Source organism: Gigantopelta aegis, chromosome 11, assembly GCF_016097555.1.
Source record: "Gigantopelta aegis isolate Gae_Host chromosome 11, Gae_host_genome, whole genome shotgun sequence".
NCBI classification, from domain to species: Eukaryota; Metazoa; Mollusca; class Gastropoda; order Neomphalida; family Peltospiridae; genus Gigantopelta; species Gigantopelta aegis.
The window spans coordinates 18,886,813-18,901,812 of record NC_054709.1 but is presented as its reverse complement, the minus strand read 5'-3'; the positions used below and the strand labels follow the sequence as shown (position 1 = coordinate 18,901,812).

The 15,000-nt window shown below is 34.9% G+C and overlaps 1 protein-coding gene across 4 annotated transcripts in view; it reads left to right on the top strand.

The window, feature by feature from the left end:
• Window positions 1-15,000, top strand: part of LOC121385383 — a 55,557-nt gene that overhangs the window by 15,616 nt on the left and 24,941 nt on the right. For 3 of the 4 annotated variants that reach the window (XM_041516050.1, XM_041516048.1, XM_041516049.1), the window contains exon 2: window positions 1,002-1,094. The exons of the other annotated variant lie outside the window; for it this stretch is intronic. In XM_041516050.1, coding sequence (XP_041371984.1) covers window positions 1,002-1,094 — 93 coding nt within the window. The remainder of the gene's footprint in view (window positions 1-1,001; window positions 1,095-15,000) is intronic. 4 annotated transcript variants of the gene reach the window in all.

Genomic DNA, 15,000 nt, shown 5'->3' with positions numbered 1-15,000 from the left:
GGGGTGGGCTTACATTCAACCACAGAGCACAACTTCATGTCTTCAGACAACGAGTTAATGCCGCCGTGTACCAAAATGACGTCATCAACAACCACGTCGTGCCCTTCTTTGATGCCCACCCATGCGTGCGCTTGCTGCAGCAAGACAATGCCAGGCCTCACACGGCCAGGGCAACACAGACATTGCTGGCTCGGCACAACATCCCAACGTTGCCGTGGCCGGCCTTATCACCGGACATGGCACCTACCGAACACGTCTGGGATGAAATCGGACGTCGCCTGCAGCCTCGCGGACATCCTCAGAATCTCCAGGCGCTGGAGGCAGCATTGGTACACGAATAGAACACACTCTCAGGCATTCTTCCAACGGCTTGTGAACTCAATGAGGAGACGTTGTACTGCCTGTTTGAATGTCCGGGGTGGTCACACACGATACTGACATTGACAATGCTACAGGTCGTCTTTTTCACATTTTTTTAACATGGACCCCCACCCTGCTTTATGAAATGAAACAATATCCAAAAATGAATTCAATCCAAAATGTCAAACACCAATGTGTGCAGAATTGGAGTGGCTACAAAATAAATGTTGAAATCCACATTTAGTGTTGTATTTTTTATATTTTATATCCAATTTAATGAGAACCTGCGTTTCTTTTGCGTTTTAGTATAATGAATTCATGATAAATATATTATATGCAGGCTCACATATTTATTTACGTACTTATTTTATGTTGTCAGGCGCGGATTCAGGCGGGGGCCAGAAAGGCCCCCCGCCCTATTTTTGCTGTAACAGTATATATTACAGAATACACAAAAATGCAAAGTTATCCCGTCCACCTGTCAAGGACCTTTAAATTCTATTTTCAAATCTACAACGGGTTTTGGGCTCCCTCTATTAAAAAAATCCTGGATGTTGTTGTTTTCTTGTTGTTGCCGTTGTTTTTGTTTGTGTTTTTGTTGTGTTTTTAAGAATATTTATTATTTAGTTTTCTATTTTCAGATATAAATACATTTCCTATCCAGAAGCTACGTTCCCTGGTGTTCTCCTTGCTCTGTATCTGTGATATCTACACTGACACAGTTTTAGCATTAGGTACTGTAGATCATGAAATTAATGCGATCATAATATCAATGCGAAAAATGCGAGCTCGTGTTATTCGCATTAATAATATGACGCATTTATTTCTATGTTTTGTCTATGTATCCCACGTTATTAAAACAAAACAAACAAAGATTAAAATTCTAACATATAACACAACTGGAAAACAATTCATTGTAGGCAAGTCTGACTAATTGTTGACTAGTCCAGCAAGCTATGTGTCACACTTTTAAAACAAAGATTAAAATTCAAATACATTTATAAAACAACTGAAGCACAATTCATTGTACAATAATCTAACAAGATGCCAGCCACGCGTGATGACTGCGGGGTCTTTGGCCATCCTATCAAAAGCAGAAACGATACATCGCGTGTGAATGGGTTTTAGCACCCTAATCCTGAGGTCGACCGGTTTTTTTATTTATTTCACTGTTCCAGTTCACTGCAACTTAGTTGGGTGAATTGTTCTTTTGTTATGACTTTGAAATATGTCTACATTCTTAGGAAGATACAGTTGTAATGGTACATATACGCTAATGTTTAACCAGATTGAACGCTGCAAAATATGCTTGGAGTTGATCTCACCAAAAACACTAAGGACTAAACAGGTTAACGGACGTGTACACAGATATGTTAGTAAGTTGATCTCATTGAAGACAACTGTAACTTGGATTGAACCATAAAGTACACGGACGTGTGCTGCTAGGAAGGTAATATTTCAAAGGGAGGCCACTCGCGTTAATTTCATGTCGCATTTTAGTCTGCCCACCGTCACTCACATTAATTTAGGGACGGGTTAATTTGATAATCTACAGTATATAGATAGACACATCATTTTCCTAGCTTATAGGTTATGTTGGACTAAATAAATTTACAGTGCCAATAATGTTAAGTTGCTAATAAAACTGATGCAGGCAGCGTATGAACATACTAGTACCCAGGCAGTGCCCAAACTAAAAGTGAAAGATCTCACATTCAATCTTATCTACAAGAAAATAGTGTCCCTTTAAACGCAAGTATTTATAGTCCTTCCCACAGGGAACGCCTTTTTGTCATACTATGGAATTTACTATAAGTTATTTATAGTCCTTCCCACAGGGAACGCCTTTTTGTCATACTATGGAATTTACTATAAGTTATTTATAGTCCTTCCCACAGGGAACGCCTTTTTGTCATACTATGGAATTTACTATAAGTTATTTATAGTCCTTCCCACAGGGAACGCCTTTTTGTCATACTATGGAATTTACTATAAGTTATTTATAGTCCTTCCCACAGGGAACGCCTTTTTGTCATACTATGGAATTTACTATAAGTAATTTATTTCTGAGCCGGTTAATTTTTAACTTGAACAATTTTTTTTAATTTTTTTTTTATTATTATTATTATTATTATTATTATTATTATTATTATTATTATTATTATTATTATTATTATTTATTTATTTATTTATTTGTTATTTCCAATTTTTTTTTTACTTTTCTTCTTACGTCAAACTAAACTGAAATGTGTTTTTAGGTTTCTTTGTTTGTGTTTTTGTTTGTTTTGTTTTTTATTTGTTTTGTTGTTGTTGTTTTATTTGTTTTGTTGTTTTTTGTTTGTTGTTTTTTCTTGTTGCTGTTGTTGTTTCTTTTGGGGGGAGGGGGTATAAATAATTTCAGTTTGGTTTGCGGTAAGATGAAAAGTAAAATTGTTTTCGAAATAACACAAAAATACTATTTGTGTGTGCAACTTATAAAACAGTCGGCTCAGAAATAAATAACTTGTAGAATAATTCAATATTATGACAAAAGGAAGGACTATAGTATTGCATTTCTCCCCCTCGCCCTCCCCTTCGTTTCCACTCAATTGTGGTTGATCCAGCCAGTGCTCCACAACTGGTTTAGCAAAGGCCGTGGTATGTAGTATCCTGTCTGTGGGATGATGCGTGTAAAAGATCCCTTGCTTCTAATCAAAAACAGTAGCCCATGAAGTGGCGACAGCGCGTATGCACTCACAATATCTGTATGGTCCTTGACCATATGTCCTGCGCCATATAACCGTAAATAAAATGTGCTGAGTGCGTCATTAAATAAAACATTTCCATTCCTTGTTTGTATTGCCATTGACGACGTTTATATTCATTGAAGAATGTGTGTTGTCTTCCTTTTATGTCTGTTTGTATGCCATTGACGACGTTTATATTCATTGAAGAATGTGTGTTGTCTTCCTTTTATGTCTGTTTGTTTGCCATTGACGACGTTTATATTCATTGAAGAATGTGTGTTGTCTTCCTTTTATGTCTGTTTGTTTGCCATTGACGACGTTTATATTCATTGAAGAATGTGTGTTGTCTTCCTTTTATGTCTGTTTGTATGCCATTGACGACGTTTATATTCATTGAAGAATGTGTGTTGTCTTCCTTTTATGTCTGTTTGTTTGCCATTGACGACGTTTATATTCATTGAAGAATGTGTGTTGTCTTCCTTTTATGTTTCTTTGTTTGCCATTGACGACGTTTATATTCATTGAAGAATGTGTGTTGTCTTCCTTTTATGTCTGTTTGTTTGCCATTGACGACGTTTATATTCATTGAAGAATGTGTGTTGTCTTCCTTTTATGTCTGTTTGTTTGCCATTGACGACGTTTATATTCATTGAAGAATGTGTGTTGTCTTCCTTTTATGTCTGTTTGTTTGCCATTGACGACGTTTATATTCATTGAAGAATGTGTGTTGTCTTCCTTTTATGTCTGTTTGTTTGCCATTGACGACGTTTATATTCATTGAAGAATGTGTGTTGTCTTCCTTTTATGTCTGTTTGTTTGCCATTGACGACGTTTATATTCATTGAAGAATGTGTGTTGTCTTCCTTTTATGTCTGTTTGTTTGCCATTGACGACGTTTATATTCATTGAAGAATGTGTGTTGTCTTCCTTTTATGTCTGTTTGTTTGCCATTGACGACGTTTATATTCATTGAAGAATGTGTGTTGTCTTCCTTTTATGTCTGTTTGTTTGCCATTGACGACGTTTATATTCATTGAAGAATGTGTGTTGTCTTCCTTTTATGTCTGTTTGTTTGCCATTGACGACGTTTATATTCATTGAAGAATGTGTGTTGTCTTCCTTTTATGTCTGTTTGTTTGCCATTGACGACGTTTATATTCATTGAAGAATGTGTGTTGTCTTCCTTTTATGTCTGTTTGTTTGCCATTGACGACGTTTATATTCATTGAAGAATGTGTGTTGTCTTCCTTTTATGTCTGTTTGTTTGCCATTGACGACGTTTATATTCATTGAAGAATGTGTGTTGTCTTCCTTTTATGTCTGTTTGTTTGCCATTGACGACGTTTATATTCATTGAAGAATGTGTGTTGTCTTCCTTTTATGTCTGTTTGTTTGCCATTGACGACGTTTATATTCATTGAAGAATGTGTGTTGTCTTCCTTTTATGTCTGTTTGTTTGCCATTGACGACGTTTATATTCATTGAAGAATGTGTGTTGTCTTCCTTTTATGTCTGTTTGTTTGCCATTGACGACGTTTATATTCATTGAAGAATGTGTGTTGTCTTCCTTTTATGTCTGTTTGTTTGCCATTGACGACGTTTTTATATTCATTGAAGAATGTGTGTTGTCTTCCTTTTATGTCTGTTTGTTTGCCATTGACGACGTTTATATTCATTGAAGAATGTGTGTTGTCTTCCTTTTATGTCTGTTTGTTTGCCATTGACGACGTTTATATTCATTGAAGAATGTGTGTTGTCTTCCTTTTATGTCTGTTTGTTTGCCATTGACGACGTTTATATTCATTGAAGAATGTGTGTTGTCTTCCTTTTATGTCTGTTTGTTTGCCATTGACGACGTTTATATTCATTGAAGAATGTGTGTTGTCTTCCTTTTATGTCTGTTTGTTTGCCATTGACGACGTTTATATTCATTGAAGAATGTGTGTTGTCTTCCTTTTATGTCTGTTTGTTTGCCATTGACGACGTTTATATTCATTGAAGAATGTGTGTTGTCTTCCTTTTATGTCTGTTTGTTTGCCATTGACGACGTTTATATTCATTGAAGAATGTGTGTTGTCTTCCTTTTATGTCTGTTTGTTTGCCATTGACGACGTTTATATTCATTGAAGAATGTGTGTTGTCTTCCTTTTATGTCTGTTTGTTTGCCATTGACGACGTTTATATTCATTGAAGAATGTGTGTTGTCTTCCTTTTATGTCTGTTTGTTTGCCATTGACGACGTTTATATTCATTGAAGAATGTGTGTTGTCTTCCTTTTATGTCTGTTTGTTTGCCATTGACGACGTTTATATTCATTGAAGAATGTGTGTTGTCTTCCTTTTATGTCTGTTTGTTTGCCATTGACGACGTTTATATTCATTGAAGAATGTGTGTTGTCTTCCTTTTATGTCTGTTTGTTTGCCATTGACGACGTTTATATTCATTGAAGAATGTGTGTTGTCTTCCTTTTATGTCTGTTTGTTTGCCATTGACGACGTTTATATTCATTGAAGAATGTGTGTTGTCTTCCTTTTATGTCTGTTTGTTTGCCATTGACGACGTTTATATTCATTGAAGAATGTGTGTTGTCTTCCTTTTATGTCTGTTTGTTTGCCATTGACGACGTTTATATTCATTGAAGAATGTGTGTTGTCTTCCTTTTATGTCTGTTTGTTTGCCATTGACGACGTTTATATTCATTGAAGAATGTGTGTTGTCTTCCTTTTATGTCTGTTTGTTTGCCATTGACGACGTTTATATTCATTGAAGAATGTGTGTTGTCTTCCTTTTATGTCTGTTTGTTTGCCATTGACGACGTTTATATTCATTGAAGAATGTGTGTTGTCTTCCTTTTATGTCTGTTTGTTTGCCATTGACGACGTTTATATTCATTGAAGAATGTGTGTTGTCTTCCTTTTATGTCTGTTTGTTTGCCATTGACGACGTTTATATTCATTGAAGAATGTGTGTTGTCTTCCTTTTATGTCTGTTTGTTTGCCATTGACGACGTTTATATTCATTGAAGAATGTGTGTTGTCTTCCTTTTATGTCTGTTTGTTTGCCATTGACGACGTTTATATTCATTGAAGAATGTGTGTTGTCTTCCTTTTATGTCTGTTTGTTTGCCATTGACGACGTTTATATTCATTGAAGAATGTGTGTTGTCTTCCTTTTATGTCTGTTTGTTTGCCATTGACGACGTTTATATTCATTGAAGAATGTGTGTTGTCTTCCTTTTATGTCTGTTTGTTTGCCATTGACGACGTTTATATTCATTGAAGAATGTGTGTTGTCTTCCTTTTATGTCTGTTTGTTTGCCATTGACGACGTTTATATTCATTGAAGAATGTGTGTTGTCTTCCTTTTATGTCTGTTTGTTTGCCATTGACGACGTTTATATTCATTGAAGAATGTGTGTTGTCTTCCTTTTATGTCTGTTTGTTTGCCATTGACGACGTTTATATTCATTGAAGAATGTGTGTTGTCTTCCTTTTATGTCTGTTTGTTTGCCATTGACGACGTTTATATTCATTGAAGAATGTGTGTTGTCTTCCTTTTATGTCTGTTTGTTTGCCATTGACGACGTTTATATTCATTGAAGAATGTGTGTTGTCTTCCTTTTATGTCTGTTTGTTTGCCATTGACGACGTTTATATTCATTGAAGAATGTGTGTTGTCTTCCTTTTATGTCTGTTTGTTTGCCATTGACGACGTTTATATTCATTGAAGAATGTGTGTTGTCTTCCTTTTATGTCTGTTTGTTTGCCATTGACGACGTTTATATTCATTGAAGAATGTGTGTTGTCTTCCTTTTATGTCTGTTTGTTTGCCATTGACGACGTTTATATTCATTGAAGAATGTGTGTTGTCTTCCTTTTATGTCTGTTTGTTTGCCATTGACGACGTTTATATTCATTGAAGAATGTGTGTTGTCTTCCTTTTATGTCTGTTTGTTTGCCATTGACGACGTTTATATTCATTGAAGAATGTGTGTTGTCTTCCTTTTATGTCTGTTTGTTTGCCATTGACGACGTTTATATTCATTGAAGAATGTGTGTTGTCTTCCTTTTATGTCTGTTTGTTTGCCATTGACGACGTTTATATTCATTGAAGAATGTGTGTTGTCTTCCTTTTATGTCTGTTTGTTTGCCATTGACGACGTTTATATTCATTGAAGAATGTGTGTTGTCTTCCTTTTATGTCTGTTTGTTTGCCATTGACGACGTTTATATTCATTGAAGAATGTGTGTTGTCTTCCTTTTATGTCTGTTTGTTTGCCATTGACGACGTTTATATTCATTGAAGAATGTGTGTTGTCTTCCTTTTATGTCTGTTTGTTTGCCATTGACGACGTTTATATTCATTGAAGAATGTGTGTTGTCTTCCTTTTATGTCTGTTTGTTTGCCATTGACGACGTTTATATTCATTGAAGAATGTGTGTTGTCTTCCTTTTATGTCTGTTTGTTTGCCATTGACGACGTTTATATTCATTGAAGAATGTGTGTTGTCTTCCTTTTATGTCTGTTTGTTTGCCATTGACGACGTTTATATTCATTGAAGAATGTGTGTTGTCTTCCTTTTATGTCTGTTTGTTTGCCATTGACGACGTTTATATTCATTGAAGAATGTGTGTTGTCTTCCTTTTATGTCTGTTTGTTTGCCATTGACGACGTTTATATTCATTGAAGAATGTGTGTTGTCTTCCTTTTATGTCTGTTTGTTTGCCATTGACGACGTTTATATTCATTGAAGAATGTGTGTTGTCTTCCTTTTATGTCTGTTTGTTTGCCATTGACGACGTTTATATTCATTGAAGAATGTGTGTTGTCTTCCTTTTATGTCTGTTTGTTTGCCATTGACGACGTTTATATTCATTGAAGAATGTGTGTTGTCTTCCTTTTATGTCTGTTTGTTTGCCATTGACGACGTTTATATTCATTGAAGAATGTGTGTTGTCTTCCTTTTATGTCTGTTTGTTTGCCATTGACGACGTTTATATTCATTGAAGAATGTGTGTTGTCTTCCTTTTATGTCTGTTTGTTTGCCATTGACGACGTTTATATTCATTGAAGAATGTGTGTTGTCTTCCTTTTATGTCTGTTTGTTTGCCATTGACGACGTTTATATTCATTGAAGAATGTGTGTTGTCTTCCTTTTATGTCTGTTTGTTTGCCATTGACGACGTTTATATTCATTGAAGAATGTGTGTTGTCTTCCTTTTATGTCTGTTTGTTTGCCATTGACGACGTTTATATTCATTGAAGAATGTGTGTTGTCTTCCTTTTATGTCTGTTTGTTTGCCATTGACGACGTTTATATTCATTGAAGAATGTGTGTTGTCTTCCTTTTATGTCTGTTTGTTTGCCATTGACGACGTTTATATTCATTGAAGAATGTGTGTTGTCTTCCTTTTATGTCTGTTTGTTTGCCATTGACGACGTTTATATTCATTGAAGAATGTGTGTTGTCTTCCTTTTATGTCTGTTTGTTTGCCATTGACGACGTTTATATTCATTGAAGAATGTGTGTTGTCTTCCTTTTATGTCTGTTTGTTTGCCATTGACGACGTTTATATTCATTGAAGAATGTGTGTTGTCTTCCTTTTATGTCTGTTTGTTTGCCATTGACGACGTTTATATTCATTGAAGAATGTGTGTTGTCTTCCTTTTATGTCTGTTTGTTTGCCATTGACGACGTTTATATTCATTGAAGAATGTGTGTTGTCTTCCTTTTATGTCTGTTTGTTTGCCATTGACGACGTTTATATTCATTGAAGAATGTGTGTTGTCTTCCTTTTATGTCTGTTTGTTTGCCATTGACGACGTTTATATTCATTGAAGAATGTGTGTTGTCTTCCTTTTATGTCTGTTTGTTTGCCATTGACGACGTTTATATTCATTGAAGAATGTGTGTTGTCTTCCTTTTATGTCTGTTTGTTTGCCATTGACGACGTTTATATTCATTGAAGAATGTGTGTTGTCTTCCTTTTATGTCTGTTTGTTTGCCATTGACGACGTTTATATTCATTGAAGAATGTGTGTTGTCTTCCTTTTATGTCTGTTTGTTTGCCATTGACGACGTTTATATTCATTGAAGAATGTGTGTTGTCTTCCTTTTATGTCTGTTTGTTTGCCATTGACGACGTTTATATTCATTGAAGAATGTGTGTTGTCTTCCTTTTATGTCTGTTTGTTTGCCATTGACGACGTTTATATTCATTGAAGAATGTGTGTTGTCTTCCTTTTATGTCTGTTTGTTTGCCATTGACGACGTTTATATTCATTGAAGAATGTGTGTTGTCTTCCTTTTATGTCTGTTTGTTTGCCATTGACGACGTTTATATTCATTGAAGAATGTGTGTTGTCTTCCTTTTATGTCTGTTTGTTTGCCATTGACGACGTTTATATTCATTGAAGAATGTGTGTTGTCTTCCTTTTATGTCTGTTTGTTTGCCATTGACGACGTTTATATTCATTGAAGAATGTGTGTTGTCTTCCTTTTATGTCTGTTTGTTTGCCATTGACGACGTTTATATTCATTGAAGAATGTGTGTTGTCTTCCTTTTATGTCTGTTTGTTTGCCATTGACGACGTTTATATTCATTGAAGAATGTGTGTTGTCTTCCTTTTATGTCTGTTTGTTTGCCATTGACGACGTTTATATTCATTGAAGAATGTGTGTTGTCTTCCTTTTATGTCTGTTTGTTTGCCATTGACGACGTTTATATTCATTGAAGAATGTGTGTTGTCTTCCTTTTATGTCTGTTTGTTTGCCATTGACGACGTTTATATTCATTGAAGAATGTGTGTTGTCTTCCTTTTATGTCTGTTTGTTTGCCATTGACGACGTTTATATTCATTGAAGAATGTGTGTTGTCTTCCTTTTATGTCTGTTTGTTTGCCATTGACGACGTTTATATTCATTGAAGAATGTGTGTTGTCTTCCTTTTATGTCTGTTTGTTTGCCATTGACGACGTTTATATTCATTGAAGAATGTGTGTTGTCTTCCTTTTATGTCTGTTTGTTTGCCATTGACGACGTTTATATTCATTGAAGAATGTGTGTTGTCTTCCTTTTATGTCTGTTTGTTTGCCATTGACGACGTTTATATTCATTGAAGAATGTGTGTTGTCTTCCTTTTATGTCTGTTTGTTTGCCATTGACGACGTTTATATTCATTGAAGAATGTGTGTTGTCTTCCTTTTATGTCTGTTTGTTTGCCATTGACGACGTTTATATTCATTGAAGAATGTGTGTTGTCTTCCTTTTATGTCTGTTTGTTTGCCATTGACGACGTTTATATTCATTGAAGAATGTGTGTTGTCTTCCTTTTATGTCTGTTTGTTTGCCATTGACGACGTTTATATTCATTGAAGAATGTGTGTTGTCTTCCTTTTATGTCTGTTTGTTTGCCATTGACGACGTTTATATTCATTGAAGAATGTGTGTTGTCTTCCTTTTATGTCTGTTTGTTTGCCATTGACGACGTTTATATTCATTGAAGAATGTGTGTTGTCTTCCTTTTATGTCTGTTTGTTTGCCATTGACGACGTTTATATTCATTGAAGAATGTGTGTTGTCTTCCTTTTATGTCTGTTTGTTTGCCATTGACGACGTTTATATTCATTGAAGAATGTGTGTTGTCTTCCTTTTATGTCTGTTTGTTTGCCATTGACGACGTTTATATTCATTGAAGAATGTGTGTTGTCTTCCTTTTATGTCTGTTTGTTTGCCATTGACGACGTTTATATTCATTGAAGAATGTGTGTTGTCTTCCTTTTATGTCTGTTTGTTTGCCATTGACGACGTTTATATTCATTGAAGAATGTGTGTTGTCTTCCTTTTATGTCTGTTTGTTTGCCATTGACGACGTTTATATTCATTGAAGAATGTGTGTTGTCTTCCTTTTATGTCTGTTTGTTTGCCATTGACGACGTTTATATTCATTGAAGAATGTGTGTTGTCTTCCTTTTATGTCTGTTTGTTTGCCATTGACGACGTTTATATTCATTGAAGAATGTGTGTTGTCTTCCTTTTATGTCTGTTTGTTTGCCATTGACGACGTTTATATTCATTGAAGAATGTGTGTTGTCTTCCTTTTATGTCTGTTTGTTTGCCATTGACGACGTTTATATTCATTGAAGAATGTGTGTTGTCTTCCTTTTATGTCTGTTTGTTTGCCATTGACGACGTTTATATTCATTGAAGAATGTGTGTTGTCTTCCTTTTATGTCTGTTTGTTTGCCATTGACGACGTTTATATTCATTGAAGAATGTGTGTTGTCTTCCTTTTATGTCTGTTTGTTTGCCATTGACGACGTTTATATTCATTGAAGAATGTGTGTTGTCTTCCTTTTATGTCTGTTTGTTTGCCATTGACGACGTTTATATTCATTGAAGAATGTGTGTTGTCTTCCTTTTATGTCTGTTTGTTTGCCATTGACGACGTTTATATTCATTGAAGAATGTGTGTTGTCTTCCTTTTATGTCTGTTTGTTTGCCATTGACGACGTTTATATTCATTGAAGAATGTGTGTTGTCTTCCTTTTATGTCTGTTTGTTTGCCATTGACGACGTTTATATTCATTGAAGAATGTGTGTTGTCTTCCTTTTATGTCTGTTTGTTTGCCATTGACGACGTTTATATTCATTGAAGAATGTGTGTTGTCTTCCTTTTATGTCTGTTTGTTTGCCATTGACGACGTTTATATTCATTGAAGAATGTGTGTTGTCTTCCTTTTATGTCTGTTTGTTTGCCATTGACGACGTTTATATTCATTGAAGAATGTGTGTTGTCTTCCTTTTATGTCTGTTTGTTTGCCATTGACGACGTTTATATTCATTGAAGAATGTGTGTTGTCTTCCTTTTATGTCTGTTTGTTTGCCATTGACGACGTTTATATTCATTGAAGAATGTGTGTTGTCTTCCTTTTATGTCTGTTTGTTTGCCATTGACGACGTTTATATTCATTGAAGAATGTGTGTTGTCTTCCTTTTATGTCTGTTTGTTTGCCATTGACGACGTTTATATTCATTGAAGAATGTGTGTTGTCTTCCTTTTATGTCTGTTTGTTTGCCATTGACGACGTTTATATTCATTGAAGAATGTGTGTTGTCTTCCTTTTATGTCTGTTTGTTTGCCATTGACGACGTTTATATTCATTGAAGAATGTGTGTTGTCTTCCTTTTATGTCTGTTTGTTTGCCATTGACGACGTTTATATTCATTGAAGAATGTGTGTTGTCTTCCTTTTATGTCTGTTTGTTTGCCATTGACGACGTTTATATTCATTGAAGAATGTGTGTTGTCTTCCTTTTATGTCTGTTTGTTTGCCATTGACGACGTTTATATTCATTGAAGAATGTGTGTTGTCTTCCTTTTATGTCTGTTTGTTTGCCATTGACGACGTTTATATTCATTGAAGAATGTGTGTTGTCTTCCTTTTATGTCTGTTTGTTTGCCATTGACGACGTTTATATTCATTGAAGAATGTGTGTTGTCTTCCTTTTATGTCTGTTTGTTTGCCATTGACGACGTTTATATTCATTGAAGAATGTGTGTTGTCTTCCTTTTATGTCTGTTTGTTTGCCATTGACGACGTTTATATTCATTGAAGAATGTGTGTTGTCTTCCTTTTATGTCTGTTTGTTTGCCATTGACGACGTTTATATTCATTGAAGAATGTGTGTTGTCTTCCTTTTATGTCTGTTTGTTTGCCATTGACGACGTTTATATTCATTGAAGAATGTGTGTTGTCTTCCTTTTATGTCTGTTTGTTTGCCATTGACGACGTTTATATTCATTGAAGAATGTGTGTTGTCTTCCTTTTATGTCTGTTTGTTTGCCATTGACGACGTTTATATTCATTGAAGAATGTGTGTTGTCTTCCTTTTATGTCTGTTTGTTTGCCATTGACGACGTTTATATTCATTGAAGAATGTGTGTTGTCTTCCTTTTATGTCTGTTTGTTTGCCATTGACGACGTTTATATTCATTGAAGAATGTGTGTTGTCTTCCTTTTATGTCTGTTTGTTTGCCATTGACGACGTTTATATTCATTGAAGAATGTGTGTTGTCTTCCTTTTATGTCTGTTTGTTTGCCATTGACGACGTTTATATTCATTGAAGAATGTGTGTTGTCTTCCTTTTATGTCTGTTTGTTTGCCATTGACGACGTTTATATTCATTGAAGAATGTGTGTTGTCTTCCTTTTATGTCTGTTTGTTTGCCATTGACGACGTTTATATTCATTGAAGAATGTGTGTTGTCTTCCTTTTATGTCTGTTTGTTTGCCATTGACGACGTTTATATTCATTGAAGAATGTGTGTTGTCTTCCTTTTATGTCTGTTTGTTTGCCATTGACGACGTTTATATTCATTGAAGAATGTGTGTTGTCTTCCTTTTATGTCTGTTTGTTTGCCATTGACGACGTTTATATTCATTGAAGAATGTGTGTTGTCTTCCTTTTATGTCTGTTTGTTTGCCATTGACGACGTTTATATTCATTGAAGAATGTGTGTTGTCTTCCTTTTATGTCTGTTTGTTTGCCATTGACGACGTTTATATTCATTGAAGAATGTGTGTTGTCTTCCTTTTATGTCTGTTTGTTTGCCATTGACGACGTTTATATTCATTGAAGAATGTGTGTTGTCTTCCTTTTATGTCTGTTTGTTTGCCATTGACGACGTTTATATTCATTGAAGAATGTGTGTTGTCTTCCTTTTATGTCTGTTTGTTTGCCATTGACGACGTTTATATTCATTGAAGAATGTGTGTTGTCTTCCTTTTATGTCTGTTTGTTTGCCATTGACGACGTTTATATTCATTGAAGAATGTGTGTTGTCTTCCTTTTATGTCTGTTTGTTTGCCATTGACGACGTTTATATTCATTGAAGAATGTGTGTTGTCTTCCTTTTATGTCTGTTTGTTTGCCATTGACGACGTTTATATTCATTGAAGAATGTGTGTTGTCTTCCTTTTATGTCTGTTTGTTTGCCATTGACGACGTTTATATTCATTGAAGAATGTGTGTTGTCTTCCTTTTATGTCTGTTTGTTTGCCATTGACGACGTTTATATTCATTGAAGAATGTGTGTTGTCTTCCTTTTATGTCTGTTTGTTTGCCATTGACGACGTTTATATTCATTGAAGAATGTGTGTGTTGTCTTCCTTTTATGTCTGTTTGTTTGCCATTGACGACGTTTATATTCATTGAAGAATGTGTGTTGTCTTCCTTTTATGTCTGTTTGTTTGCCATTGACGACGTTTATATTCATTGAAGAATGTGTGTTGTCTTCCTTTTATGTCTGTTTGTTTGCCATTGACGACGTTTATATTCATTGAAGAATGTGTGTTGTCTTCCTTTTATGTCTGTTTGTTTGCCATTGACGACGTTTATATTCATTGAAGAATGTGTGTTGTCTTCCTTTTATGTCTGTTTGTTTGCCATTGACGACGTTTATATTCATTGAAGAATGTGTGTTGTCTTCCTTTTATGTCTGTTTGTTTGCCATTGACGACGTTTATATTCATTGAAGAATGTGTGTTGTCTTCCTTTTATGTCTGTTTGTTTGCCATTGACGACGTTTATATTCATTGAAGAATGTGTGTTGTCTTCCTTTTATGTCTGTTTGTTTGCCATTGACGACGTTTATATTCATTGAAGAATGTGTGTTGTCTTCCTTTTATGTCTGTTTGTTTGCCATTGACGACGTTTATATTCATTGAAGAATGTGTGTTGTCTTCCTTTTATGTCTGTTTGTTTGCCATTGACGACGTTTATATTCATTGAAGAATGTGTGTTGTCTTCCTTTTATGTCTGTTTGTTTGCCATTGACGACGTTTATATTCATTGAAGAATGTGTGTTGTCTTCCTTTTATGTCTGTTTGTTTGCCATTGACGACGTTTATAT